At 48.6% G+C, this 12,364-nt stretch overlaps 2 protein-coding genes across 2 annotated transcripts in view; one reads left to right on the top strand and one right to left on the bottom strand.

The window, feature by feature from the left end:
- Nucleotides 1-2,151, top strand: part of utp20 (UTP20 small subunit processome component) — a 79,833-nt gene extending 77,682 nt beyond the window's left edge. Inside the window, exons 61-62 of the mRNA XM_033037889.1 lie at nt 1,021-1,166; nt 1,789-2,151. Coding sequence (XP_032893780.1) covers nt 1,021-1,166; nt 1,789-1,944 — 302 coding nt within the window. The 3' untranslated portion in view covers nt 1,945-2,151. The remainder of the gene's footprint in view (nt 1-1,020; nt 1,167-1,788) is intronic.
- Nucleotides 2,152-4,034: 1,883 nt separating this feature from the next.
- Nucleotides 4,035-7,057, bottom strand: LOC116983943 (thyrotropin subunit beta-like). Its single transcript, XM_033037888.1, has 2 exons — nt 6,902-7,057; nt 4,035-4,726 (listed from the first exon to the last, which is right to left on the bottom strand). Exons 1-2 carry the CDS (start codon nt 7,055-7,057, stop codon nt 4,409-4,411), a joined length of 474 nt encoding a protein of 157 aa, XP_032893779.1. The 3' UTR covers nt 4,035-4,408.
- Nucleotides 7,058-12,364: the final 5,307 nt, after the last annotated feature.

Genomic DNA, 12,364 nt, shown 5'->3' with positions numbered 1-12,364 from the left:
GCTGAATGCAGCTCGTTGTGAAACGGCACCTGCTGCAAACAGACTGCTTATAGTTCCCAGTCACCCCGGTGATGGAGCGTTTTAGTTTTTAGAGATAGAGTGTGGAAACAGGCCCTTCGGCCCACTGAGTCCATGCCGACCGACGATCGCCCGTACGCTAGTTCTATCCTACACACTAGGGGCAATTTACAGGTCAATTAACCTACAAACCTGTATGTCTCTGGTGCTGTAAGGCAGCAATTCTGCTGTTGCACCACAGTGCCAGTCCTGCCCAATGTTCTGGGCACCAGGACCAGCAAACGTGGACTGGGTGGCAGAGTGGCGCAGCTGATAGAGCCCCTGCCTCTCAGCGCCAGAGAGCCGGGTTCGACCCTGACTTTGGCTGCTGTCTGTGTGGAGTTTGCACGTTCTCACTGTGACAACAAGGATTTCCTTCGGATGTTCCGGTTTCCTCCCACATCCCAAAGACGTGCGGGTTTGTAGTAGATTAATTGGCCCTCATTTGAATTGCCCCTTGTGTGTAGGGAGTGGATGCAAAATTGGGATGTGATAGAACTAGTGTGAACAGCTGATCTCTGGCCGGCATGGACTCGATGGGCTGAAGGGCCTGTCTCTAAAATAAACGAAAGTACAGGGACGTAACGATTATAGATGACCTGATTTTTCACTATTGCACAAATTTCCCTGTGGATTTATAAAGCACTTTTCAAGATAGTTTAGTTTATTATTGCCACATGTATCGTTGTACAGTGTAAAGCTGTGTGTGCGAGCCAGTCAGAGTGTACGCGAGTGCCCTCATACACAAGCAAGAGAAACGATCATGATGGATCATAGTTGATCTTATTCTGGGATAGCACGTAGAGTGGCCTCACCCCGGGGCCATCTTGCATCTATCATTGTGGAGGGGGCTGTAGAAATGCAAGTCCTTCTGCGCGGCTAATTCTGAGCGAGCCACTGATGGGCCAGATACACCTGCCAGTCTTTGGTCTTGGGGCCGAGCTGACCTGCGCTTTCTTTCAGACCCGACGCTGAGGACCCTGTCCCAGGAAATCATCGAGGTGCTGAAGAAGCTGGTCGGCCTGGAAACCTTCTCCATGAGCTTTGCTGTGGTGCAGAGACAAAGCCACCAGCGCCGGGCTCTGAGGAAGAGGCAGAAGGCAATACAGGTGCGATCTCACTCTTCCCCTTCACACCCGCCATCTTCACAGACACCTCTCCATTCGGCCCATCAGTCCCATGCCAGCTTCTGGGCTAGTCCCACTGCCCCTCCTCTTATTTCCCAGTGGGGCTGCCTCGTACTCTCTGTCCCTGCCTCCGTCTCCGTCTCTCTCTCACTCTCCCTCTCTGTCTCCCTCTCTGTCTCTCTCTGTCTGTCTCTCTCTGTGTGTCTCTCTCTCTCTCTGTCTGTCTGTCTCTCTCTCTCAGTCTGTCTCTCTCTGTCTCTCTCTCTGTCTGTCTCTCTCTCTCTCTCTCTCTGTCTCTCTCCCTATCTCTCCCTCTGTCTCTCCCTCTGTCTCCCTCTCTCCCTCTCTGTTTGTCTCTCTCTCCCTCTCTCTCTCTCCCTCTCTCTCCCTCCCTCTCTCTCCCTACCAGCCCAGTCATGGGGAGAAGGTTGTAGGTTTGTGCTGGTTCGCCCTCTGCCCTGTCCACGTCTCCCTGTCCCCCTGGAAACGAAGCCCAGCTTTGGCCTGACCTCTGTGGTGACCTGTGACCTGTAACCTGTGCTGTGCCCGTCAGTGTGAGAGGGACCCGTGTATATTCATCCTCTCTGCGTTCTGATCTGAACAGGCTGTTGCACACCCGGACGTGGCCGCGAGGAAGAAATTAAAGAAGCACAGGAACAAAATTGAAGCCAAAAAGAGAAAAAGTGAAGTCCTTCGACCGAGTTCCAAGGCGAAGAAAGCCAGAGGCAACATTCTGAGGGACCTGGCAATGGTGGAGTGATGTTGGGAGTGAGGCAGCGGAGTTTTAGTCAGTGTTTCTATACAAAGATTTTACAATGGAAGCTGAAACATGTTGCCGGACTGTATCAGTGTTTATTCCCTGTCATTTCCAGCGATGTTTTTGTAATTGGGCTCTGGGAACGTCTAACATGAGGTACAGTTTAATGTACTGATTCTTCCAGTAAAGTCTCAATGACAAGGTGCTTTACAGAAGGCTGGTGTCTATGTACCGTGAGCTGCTGCTTCACAGCTCCAGAGTTCCAGGTTCAATCCTGACCTCGGGTGCTGTCCATGCTGAGTTTACGCATTCTCTCCGTGACAGCAGACGCTTCCTCCGGCTGCTCCGGCTTCTTCCCACATCACAAAGACGTGCAGGTTTGTAGGGCGTCGATGAGAAAACGGGATGACATAGAGTCTTGTGAAAATACACTAATACCAACTTCATAAGTCATTGGAACAGAATGAGGCTATTTGGCCCATCGCGTCTACTCAGTCATTCAATTATGGCCGATCTATCTCTCCCCCTTCAGCCTCATTCTCCTGCCTTCTCCCCGTAATCTTTGACGCCTTTACTAATCAAGAACCTGTCAGTTTCCACTTTAAAAATACCCAATGACGACCTCCATAGCCGTCTGTGGCAATGAATTCCACAGATTCACCACCGTCTGGCTAAAGAAATTCCTCCTCATCTTAGGTGCATTTCTCCTTTCTTCCTTCTAAAGGTACATCTTGTATTCTGAGGCTCTGCCTTCTGGTCCTAGACTTTCCCACTAGTGGAAACATCCTCTCAGCATCCACTCTATCCAGGTCTTTCGCTATTCGACCAGTTTCAATGAGGCCCCCCCCCCCATAGTTTCTAGGATGTAGACACCAGGAACTGCAGATGCTGGTTTGCAAAAAAAAAAGACACCAGATGCTGGAGTAACTCAGCGGGTCAGGCAGCATCTCGGGGAAACATGGATGTTTTGGGTCGGGACCCTTCTTCAGATTGATTGTAATAATCAGGTCGGCACCCACAACAGGTAGTACAAAGAGAAAAATACCAGAGGGCAGAAAATAGTGTTACAGGGAGAACGTGCGAACTCCATACAGACAGTACCCGTAATCAGAGTCTAACCCGGGTCTATTGCGCTCTAGCACTTTGCCTACTTGCCGCCCAGTCTCAGGCAAATTACCTGGAGCCCACACTTCCGCCCTGTCCAGAAATATTTACTAATGCTTCTCTTAAAAAATATATTCTTGATTAAAAATATACGGCATTGATGATGCCGCATTTATAGTATTGTGTTCAGTTTTGGTCACTGCTAGAGGAAAGAAGCCATCAAGCTGGGAAGAGTGCAGAGAAGATGTATCCATCTTGGCTGATTGATAATGCAGAATGGATTTTAAACTGAATCACCTTAAATGTTGAACAGTTAGTCATTGCAATGGTTCTGACGATGACAAAAAGTGCTTTTGAAAAATCTCTTTATTGGAAGATTCAGAAAATGTCGCAGGTGACCAAACATAGCTGGAATGGTGAAATATCTCGGACACCACTTCACAGAAGACAGAATGCAACAAGAGACAACGTCGCAGGTTATTCAATCCTCTCTGTGTTTGCATTCAGGCATACCCTCACTTGGTGCACTGTTTACAGTTCTGGTCGCTCAGCTACAGGTAGGGTGGCATTAAGTTGGAAAGGTTGCAGAAGAGATTCACCAGGATGTTATCTGGGCTTGCGGGCTTGAGTTACAGGGAGAGGTTGGATAGGTTGGGAATGTTTTATCTGCAGCGTAGGAGGCTGAGGGATGACCTCAGATCAAGAAGGGCATGGATAAAGTGAATGCTCCCAGTCTTTTTCCCAGGGTAGAGGATTCTAAAACTAGAGGGCACAGGTTTAAGGTAAAAGGGGAGAGATTTAAATGGGACTTCAAGGGGCAACGTTTTTGCTCAGAGGGTAGGTAGTCTGTATCTGGAATGAGCTGCCAGAGGAAGCTATGGACACAGATACAATTACAACTTATAAAACACATTTGCAGGCAAATGGCACTAACCCAGTATGCCAACTTGGTCGGCATGGCCAAGGTGGGCCGAAGGGCCTGTTTCCATGTTATGACACTGGTACTGAGTACAGTATTGTAACAAACTTAATGCCACACGATAATCTGTATTTCGTCAGGTACAATAATTGTTTGTCTTTTGAATTTCACGCAGTGGTAAGTTTGTAATTTTGTTTCATAGTCTCCCATCAATGGATTGTGGTCAGGGAAGGGAAAGTGGAGCAACACTGCCAGCTGCTGGCCAACCTCGGCACTGCAGCTGTCCTAGTGCCAGTCTGTGATGTAGGAAGAAGCTCTTTGTGCACAGAGTGGCGGTGAATTCTGAAAGCTGCTGCATTATGTGTGCACTGAATCGCCAGAGAACGATGGATTCCTGTTAAGCAGAGGGTTACAGAGCAGGGATGGGGGAGGAGCAAGAATCGATCAATTGAATGGAGCGAGACCGTGATTAGCCTCCTGCTTGCGGGGGGTAGCGGAGAAGAGGAGGAGGGGGGAGCGTGATGCGGGGATGTGCCATTGAGGTTTCGTGCAGTGGAGAGGCGCTTCGACGCCGGTGGTACAGTCAGTGGTGTCGGTCGAACACTGGCTGCACACACAGCCCAATACCACGGGCAGTCTGTAGACCGGGTCCACGCCAGGCGGGCACCCAGGAAGCCGGATGGAGATGTAGTCCATGTGCCGGTAGGTGCACACCCTCTGGGCCAGGGCCATCTTGGGCAGGAGCGCCTTGATGTTGACGTCCTACAACACAACACACATTCATCAGGTGTGGACAAACGTGGCATTAAATCAACGGCAGCTCTTTACCGAATCGCAAAGTGCTGGAGGATTGGAGATGAGGAACAAATTTCTTTGGCCAGAGGATAGTGAATGTGTGGAATTCATTGCCCACAGTGATGGAGGCCAAGTCATTGGGTATTTTTAAAGAGGAGATTGGCAAGTTCTTGATTAGTAATGGGCCTGTCCCACTTGGGCGACACTTTAGGCGACTGTCAGGGACTAGTTTTAATGGTATTCACCTACGATACCTGGCGACAACAGACAGCAAAAATTGTTGCCACTGTCGCAGAAAAATTTCAACATGTTGAAAATTTTGCGGCAGTCGCCTGTAGTCACCCCAAAAAATTGCCCAAGTGGGACAGGCCCATAAGAGCTTCAAATGTTACAGGGAGATGGGAGGGACAGATGGATCAGCCATGATAGAATGGTGGAGTGGACTTGACAGGGCAAATGGCCTAATTTTGCCCCTGTGTTTATGGTCTACGATTTTTGTGGAACTCAGCGGGTCAGGCAGCATCCATGGAGGGAATGGGCATTTGCTGTTTGGGTCGGGAGCCTTCCTCAGGCAGCTGCTCCCTATTGTGCTCCCAATGCCTGTTGCTGATCTGGGGTTGGGTGGCCATCATGGGAGCGGTGACATTCTAACTGTGGTGCAGTGACTGTGCCCACACAAGTGCGAGGCCCACCAGTGCATCCTACACCCACCTCTGATGATCGCACTCTCCCAGGGGGAGCAGGGATGGGCACCAGCAATGTGTCCCTTTCCACAGTGGAAGCAAATTAACCTGCACGTTACGACCTCAATCCCACCAGGATCCTCATCAATTGACCAAGTGGGCCGAGGAATGGCAGACAGAGCTTAATTCAGGTAAGTGGGAGATGTTGCGTTCAGGTAGGACACCAGGGCAGGGCTTGGAGATCTTCCTGATCAGCCTACCATGTGGAACTTAATCAAATGTCTTACTAGTCCACGTAGATAACATCCACTTAGTCATACGGCACGGAAACAGGCCCTTCGGCCCAACTCACCCATGTCGCCCTTGACACCCCATCTAACCGAGTCCTATTTGCCAGACAACTGAACCATCCTCTCACCAACTAGAGAGTGGTCCTGTCTTACCAGCTGCCTCATTGGTGACCCTTGCATAATCTTTAATTGAACTTTACCTTGTGCTAAACGTTAGTCCCTCCATCCTGTATCTGTACACTGTGGACGGCTTGATTGTAATCACGTATAGTCTTTCCACTGACTAGATAGCAGGCAACATAAAAGCTTTTCACTGAACCTTGGGACATATGACAATAATAAACGAAACTCAAACTAAACTAAGGACTTAGACAGTAATGATAGGACTCTGGGGAGTGTTGTACCTGGGGGCTACAGTTACAACGTTCCATGAAAGTTGCAACACTGGTACGTAGGGTGGTACAGAAGATGTTTGACACACTTGCCTTCTTTCTCCATTCATTGATCTGAATCCTCTAAACTGACTCAGATTTCGCATCCCCCCTCCCCCTACAGGAGTAGTGATGTCATGTCACAGCTGTATACGATGTTGGTACAACCACACTTGGGGGGTGGGGGGGAGATGTTGTACAGAGAGCATGTCAGCAAAGTGGAGAGGATGCAGGCCAGTTTCACAAGGATGTTGCCAAGTCTGAGTCAACAGGAGAGGCTGAATAGGTGAGGATTTTTATTTTGTCTCGAGTCACAAAGCTGCGGGGTGATCTTATGGAGGTTGTTTTTATAATCATAAGGTGTGTGACTAGGGTAAATAGCCACGGCCTTCTCCCTAGGGCAGGAGAGTCTAAAGCTGGAGGGACTGTTTTAAGATGCAATGGGAAGGATTTAATAGGAACCTGAGGGGCAACTTATTCAAACAAAGGGTGGCGAGTATTGGAACAAACTGCCAGAGGGGGGTCGTTAAGGCAGGTACTATAACAATATTTAAAATACATTTGGAAAGGTACATGGATAAGAAAGGTTTTAATAAGAAACTGCAGATGATGATTGATATCAAAGAAGGACCAAAATGCTGGAGTAACTCAGCAAGTCAGGCAGCATGTGCGGAGAAATGTAATGGGTGTTTCTGACCGGCGAGGGGTGCACGGTTGTCCCAGGCCGTCCTGACCTACCTGTGACATACAGAAGCCGGCACAGATGGTGGTGTTGACGGCCATGCAGAAGTTGCACCCTTCCTTCTCCACGTACAGCACGTGTCTGATCAGCGAGCACTGGGCCCTCGCCGCGGCCAGAGACAGGAGCAGAGGTAGCAGACTCAGCACCCGCATGCTGCAACACATCACAACAAGTACAGCAGTCACATATCACCAGCTCCACACTCCCCCTCCCCCTGCCTTCAACACAACGTGGTGGAAGAACTCAGCGGGTCGGGCAGAATCTGTGGAGAAATGGATAGATGGTGTTTCGGGTCGAGACGCTTCTTCAGACTGAGAGTCAGAGGAGAGGAAAAGTCGAGGTCGACAAGGTTCAGAACAAATGTGTTCAATCCACTGGATTGCTCTCCGAGAGATGCTGCCTGTCCCGCTGAGTTATTGCAGCATGTTGTCTATTTTCCATGTAAACCAGCATCTGCAGTTCCTTCTTACACATTACCCCAGGGTAACAGGCAAGCAAGGAGAATGGGCTTTAGGCACGGATGTCCGTGTTCAGTGGCCCAGGGCTAATGCAGCTCCTAACCATCACCCTGAGAAGCTACAATCTCACCCTCCCTGCTTATCGAGAACCAGAGGACATCGAAAGTGAGGGTGGGTGGGTGGGTGGGTGGGGGGTGGGGGGGATTTTTCAATAGGCAACTGAGGGGAAATATTTTTTTACACAAAGGGTGGCGGTTATATGGAATGAGGTGCTGGAGTAAGTAGTTGAGGCAGGTACTATCACAACGTTTTAAAACCATTTGGACAGGTACATGGATAGGACAGGTTCAGAGGGAATCGGGCCAAACGCAGGCAGGCAGGACCAGTGTAGATGTAGTGGGGCATGTTGGCCGGTGTGGGCAAGGAGGACCTGTTTACACGCTGTACAACTGACTATCAGTGGACCTCCCCAACATGTTCTGTATCCTTGGGATAAATGCGTCCTTCCTCAAGTCCAAGGTTCCGCAGTCGGGAAAACGAGGAATGGACATTCAGGGGATTCGAAGAACACACCGGGGCAGAGAAGGAACGGCCAGAGATGACAGCGAGGCAGAGAGACAATCTTACCTTGTGTGTGGCGTTGGAGATGCCAGTGCCTCTGGTCCCAAGCTCAGACTCCTGTGGATTTATGCTGCTCGGTAACTAATCTCCGGATGTCCACAGGTAAACAAAGCACCGCGCTCCCCATCCTCACCGCTAATCTATGGCTTTAGCAGATTTGTGGCTAGATGGAGAGACATGATTAATATTCCCATAAACACGGCAATCTGCTGGAGATTGGAAAGGAAATTAGTTGGATGAAGCACCACCCAGACAGATATTTAATAAAGGCAAACTAATTATGTAGAACGTGACTCCTGCGTCTTTAAACCCGGGCCCACGGGGTCCCTAGTGAGATAATCTAAAATTAGGGGTATTTTTTACCTACAATAGGGTTGTTTGGAGCGCAGGAGGCTGGGGTGATCTTATAGAGAAGTATAAGATCATGAGGGGATTAGATAGGGTGAATGCACAGTCTGCGGTTATCGGGAGGTCGCAGGACCCCCTTTCTATTACATATGTATTATATCAGCACTCTGACGTCCTTGAGAAAGAAAATCCTGCCTGGTCCACTCACTCGGCATCATTACAGGTGTCCTCATGATTGTGGCGGGATAGGCTCGATGGGCCGAGTGGTTTGAGAGTGGAGCTACGTATCTAGGTCTCCTTTCCCAGGAGTCGCGACGTCAGGCAGCAGAGGAGTAGTTGGTGTTTACTACGGGGATAGGGGGGAGGGTGTGGGAGGGTTGGGGGGGGGGGGGGGGGGGGGGGATGCGAAATCTGAGCCAGTTTAGATCAATGAATGGAGAAAGAACATTTCACGGTTGCAAACAACTATGTTTATTATAGTAAAACAAAATAATTTAAAAAGTAACAAATTATTTATTAGATTGTGTAAGTTTCCACAATGATGCTGATTTACACCGAAGATAGAGACAAAAATGCTGGAGTAACTCAGCGGGCCAGGCAGCATCTCTGGAGAGAAGGAATGGGTGACATCTTAAGACATTGATTAACAATGATTACTTCTTACGCTGGTTTAAATTGAAGAGATCCAAAATGCTGGATTAACAGCGGGTCAGTCAGCATCACCTGGGGGAAATGATGGGGGTTTTTCTTCAACTAATTAATTGCCAATTCATGTGATCAGTAGTGATTAGTTGCCGTTACTAGTGGCAGGCAGTGAGTCTGAGGTCTGTTTCTCCGCCCGCCAGGGGGCTCCCACTCTCCGGACTGAGACGGGTCTCCGGATGTCGAGGATTCAGAGGTGACTCCGGAGCCCACTCTGTGGTCCCTTAAATAATAATCCCACTACACCCCCCTCCACAAACAGCCGATGACTCTTTCTTTAAAAAATAAAACTGGCTGTTCTTCTTAGCGCTGAAAATCAATGGTTATCTTTACTTAGTTTGTTTAGAGACACAGCGTACCTAAAGAGTCCATGCCGACCAACAATCACCCCTAACACTAATTCTATACTATGTTTAGTATATGCTATGCTAAATACAGAAGCCAATTGCATACAAACCTGCGCGACTTTGGTGGGGCGGAAGATTGGAGCTCCATGCGGTTCTCTTTGGAGTGACGACCAGGAATCCAAAATGAGATTGCTTGAGTTTCTGTCAGGGATGGTCGGGCTGGGTGTTACCTCGGGGCTGGGGATCAAGGGTCTTGGCTAGGGGTGAGATGCCGAGGTCCAGAGAAACCTTCAACCCAGGACACTGCTGACTGCAGGCAGAGCAGAGACCAGTCATGGTGCATGGAGGGCAATGGGGAGATGGAGCAAACAGTGATGGCATTGAGTGGCTGGACTAGACGGGTCTACTGTTCTTCCTCCCCGATGGCAGACAGTCTGTAAATGCATACATGGGCAGGAAAGGTGTGGAGGGACAGACACAATGCGGTAGTAACTCAATGGGCCAGGCAACATCTCTGGAGAACATGGATGAGTGGCGTTTCGCTGACTGAAGTCTGAAGAAGGATCCCGATCCAAAACATCATCCTTCCATGTTCTCCAGAGATGCCACCTGACCTATCGTTGGTATAAACCAGCCTCTGCAGTTCATTTTTATTACACTAAGGTTTGGAGGGATAAAGGCCAAACGCAGGAAAATGGGACTAGTGTAGATGAGGATTTTGGTCGGCGTGGACGAGTTTCTGTAGAATACTTGACGTCTCGGGTCAGTCTGAAGAAGGGTTCCGTCCCGAAACGTTACCGATATATGTTCTCTAGAGATGGCGCGTGACCCGTTGTGTTGCTCCAGCACTTTGTGTCTTTCTTTGGTAAACCAGCAACTGGCGTTCCTTGTTACTGCACCCCGTTGTAGCATGGGGGCCCTCGCAGAAGGTTCACCTCCACCAATGCTGGCCATGACCAGAGAGAGGTTACACCACTTGTTGAGGTTGGAATCAGGGGTGGTCTCATTGCAACGTACAGCACCCTGAGGTGGCTTGTCCAGGTAGATGTTGAGATGTTCTCACTGGTTGCAATGTCTCAGGCGAGGGGACAGTTTCAAGGTTACGGCTTAACCGAGGTTTAATTCAGCTTCAACATGAAAGAAGTCTGAAGTTTCCGTCATTGGAGCAGAAATAGGCCATTCGGCCCATCGAGTCTACTCCGTCATAAGGTTCACGAGGTTAATTCCCGGGATGGCGGGACTGTCATATGTTGAAAGAATGGAGTGGCTGGGCCTAGATACTCTGGAATTCAGCAGGATGAGAGGGATTCTTATTGATTAATAATCTTATAAGATTGTTACAGGTTTGGGCACGCTAGAGGCAGAAAACATGTTCCCGATGTTCGTGGAGTCCAGAACCAGGGGCCGCAGTTTAAAAATAACGGGGAAGCCATTTAGATCAGAGATGAGGATTTTTTTTTTCGCACGGAGGGTTGTGAATCTGTGGAATTCTCTGCCTCAGAAGGCAATTGGGGCAATTCTCTGGATGGTTTCAAGAGAGAGTTAGATAGAGCTCTTAAAGATAGCGGAGTCACTCGGGGGATATGGGGAGAAGGCAGGAATGGGGTACTGATTGTGGATGATCAGTACCCCATTATTACAGTGAATGGCGGTGCTGGCTCAAATGGCCTACTCCTGCACCCATTGTCTATCAGGCAGATCTATCTTTCCCTCTCAACCCCATTCTCCTGCCTTCACCCCAAAACATTTGATACACTTGGACAGGTGCATTGATAGGTGTGCTGGACCACATTCTGTTTACATGCATTAATGCCACCTGCTGGATATTCAGGTTCCTACAGCTTTGAGTTACCTTTCCCGTTATACAAGAAGTCATCATAAACTAGTCCAGCTCAGAGAGGGCACCTTATGGTGTTTAGACAGTGTAATTCTCAGCGTGTAATCTATCGCCATCCTACCCCACCAGTTTGTTAGACGCAATGTCTGTGAGTAATTATGTTTGTTATAACAGCATCTTTATATGCTATAAACGTTATTGAGCAGGATTGTTATTATTAACACAGTTAAGAATGTTTCATGTCCCCTGGCTGGTTTCTCACATAACAGCACTGTATTTGGTGGTGGCATCATAGTTTATGTTCCTATAACAAGTGTATAACGTAACCAAATATGCTGTTTCCTTTTCTGCTTGTATGTTACAGTTTCACAGTTGAATACAGTAAAGCATCAACGACATCTCGTGTCTACGGGTCTTTATTGGATTCATTGTTTAACTTGCTAGATAGCTGGATAGGGACATTCAGCGAGTCCAGTATAATAGGAAAGGTGTCCACTGAAAGACAAATGAACCATCCTATCACCAACTAGAGAGTGGTCCTGACCTCCCATCTACCTCATTGGAGACCCTTGGACTACTTTTAATCAGACTTTATTGGATGTTATTTTGCATTAAACGTTACGCCCTTTATTTCTGTATCTGTACACTGTGGACACCTTGATTATAATCATGTATTGCCTTTCCGCTGACTGGATAACAGGCAACAAAAAAGCTTTTCACTGTACCTCGCTACACATGACAATAAACTAAGCTAGAAGGACCTGCGATATTCAGAGACAACAAAGGCGGTGATTAAGTTGTTACAGACCGAAACTGTGACCCCTTCCTCTCCAGAGATGCTGCTTGTCCCGTTGAGTTACTCCAGGACTTTGTGCGTATCTTCGGTGTAAACCAGCATCTGCGGTTCCTTCCTACATGGGTTGTTCAATAATGCAGTCGTCCCACTCCAACACTGTCTGTGTGCCAGACCATGGCAGCTGCCTTTTAATTTTTCAATACTACACAATGGACACACCCAGCTCCAGCGCTGGAATTACTGCTCACCCTTGAACACGCCCCCTCTTCCCCAAAACACCAAAAACCCATCAGAAACTAAGCTCAACAGTGGCCAAGTGGCAGAGCTGCTGCCTCAGAGCGCCAGAGACC

This window comes from Amblyraja radiata, chromosome 19 (assembly GCF_010909765.2).
Source record: "Amblyraja radiata isolate CabotCenter1 chromosome 19, sAmbRad1.1.pri, whole genome shotgun sequence".
Taxonomy (NCBI): Eukaryota; Metazoa; Chordata; class Chondrichthyes; order Rajiformes; family Rajidae; genus Amblyraja; species Amblyraja radiata.
The sequence above is the reverse complement of the archived record's forward strand: the minus strand, read 5'-3'. Positions and strand labels throughout refer to the sequence as shown.

Bases quoted from the DNA above. Each gene is read 5' to 3' on its own strand.
- LOC116983943 (XM_033037888.1), bottom strand. From the start codon at position 7,057: ATGCGGGTGCTGAGTCTGCTACCTCTGCTCCTGTCTCTGGCCGCGGCG. The intron at 4,727-6,901 runs GTAGGTCAGGAC...GTTGTGTTGTAG, and splicing joins CCGGCTTCTGTATGTCACAG to GACGTCAACATCAAGGCGCT.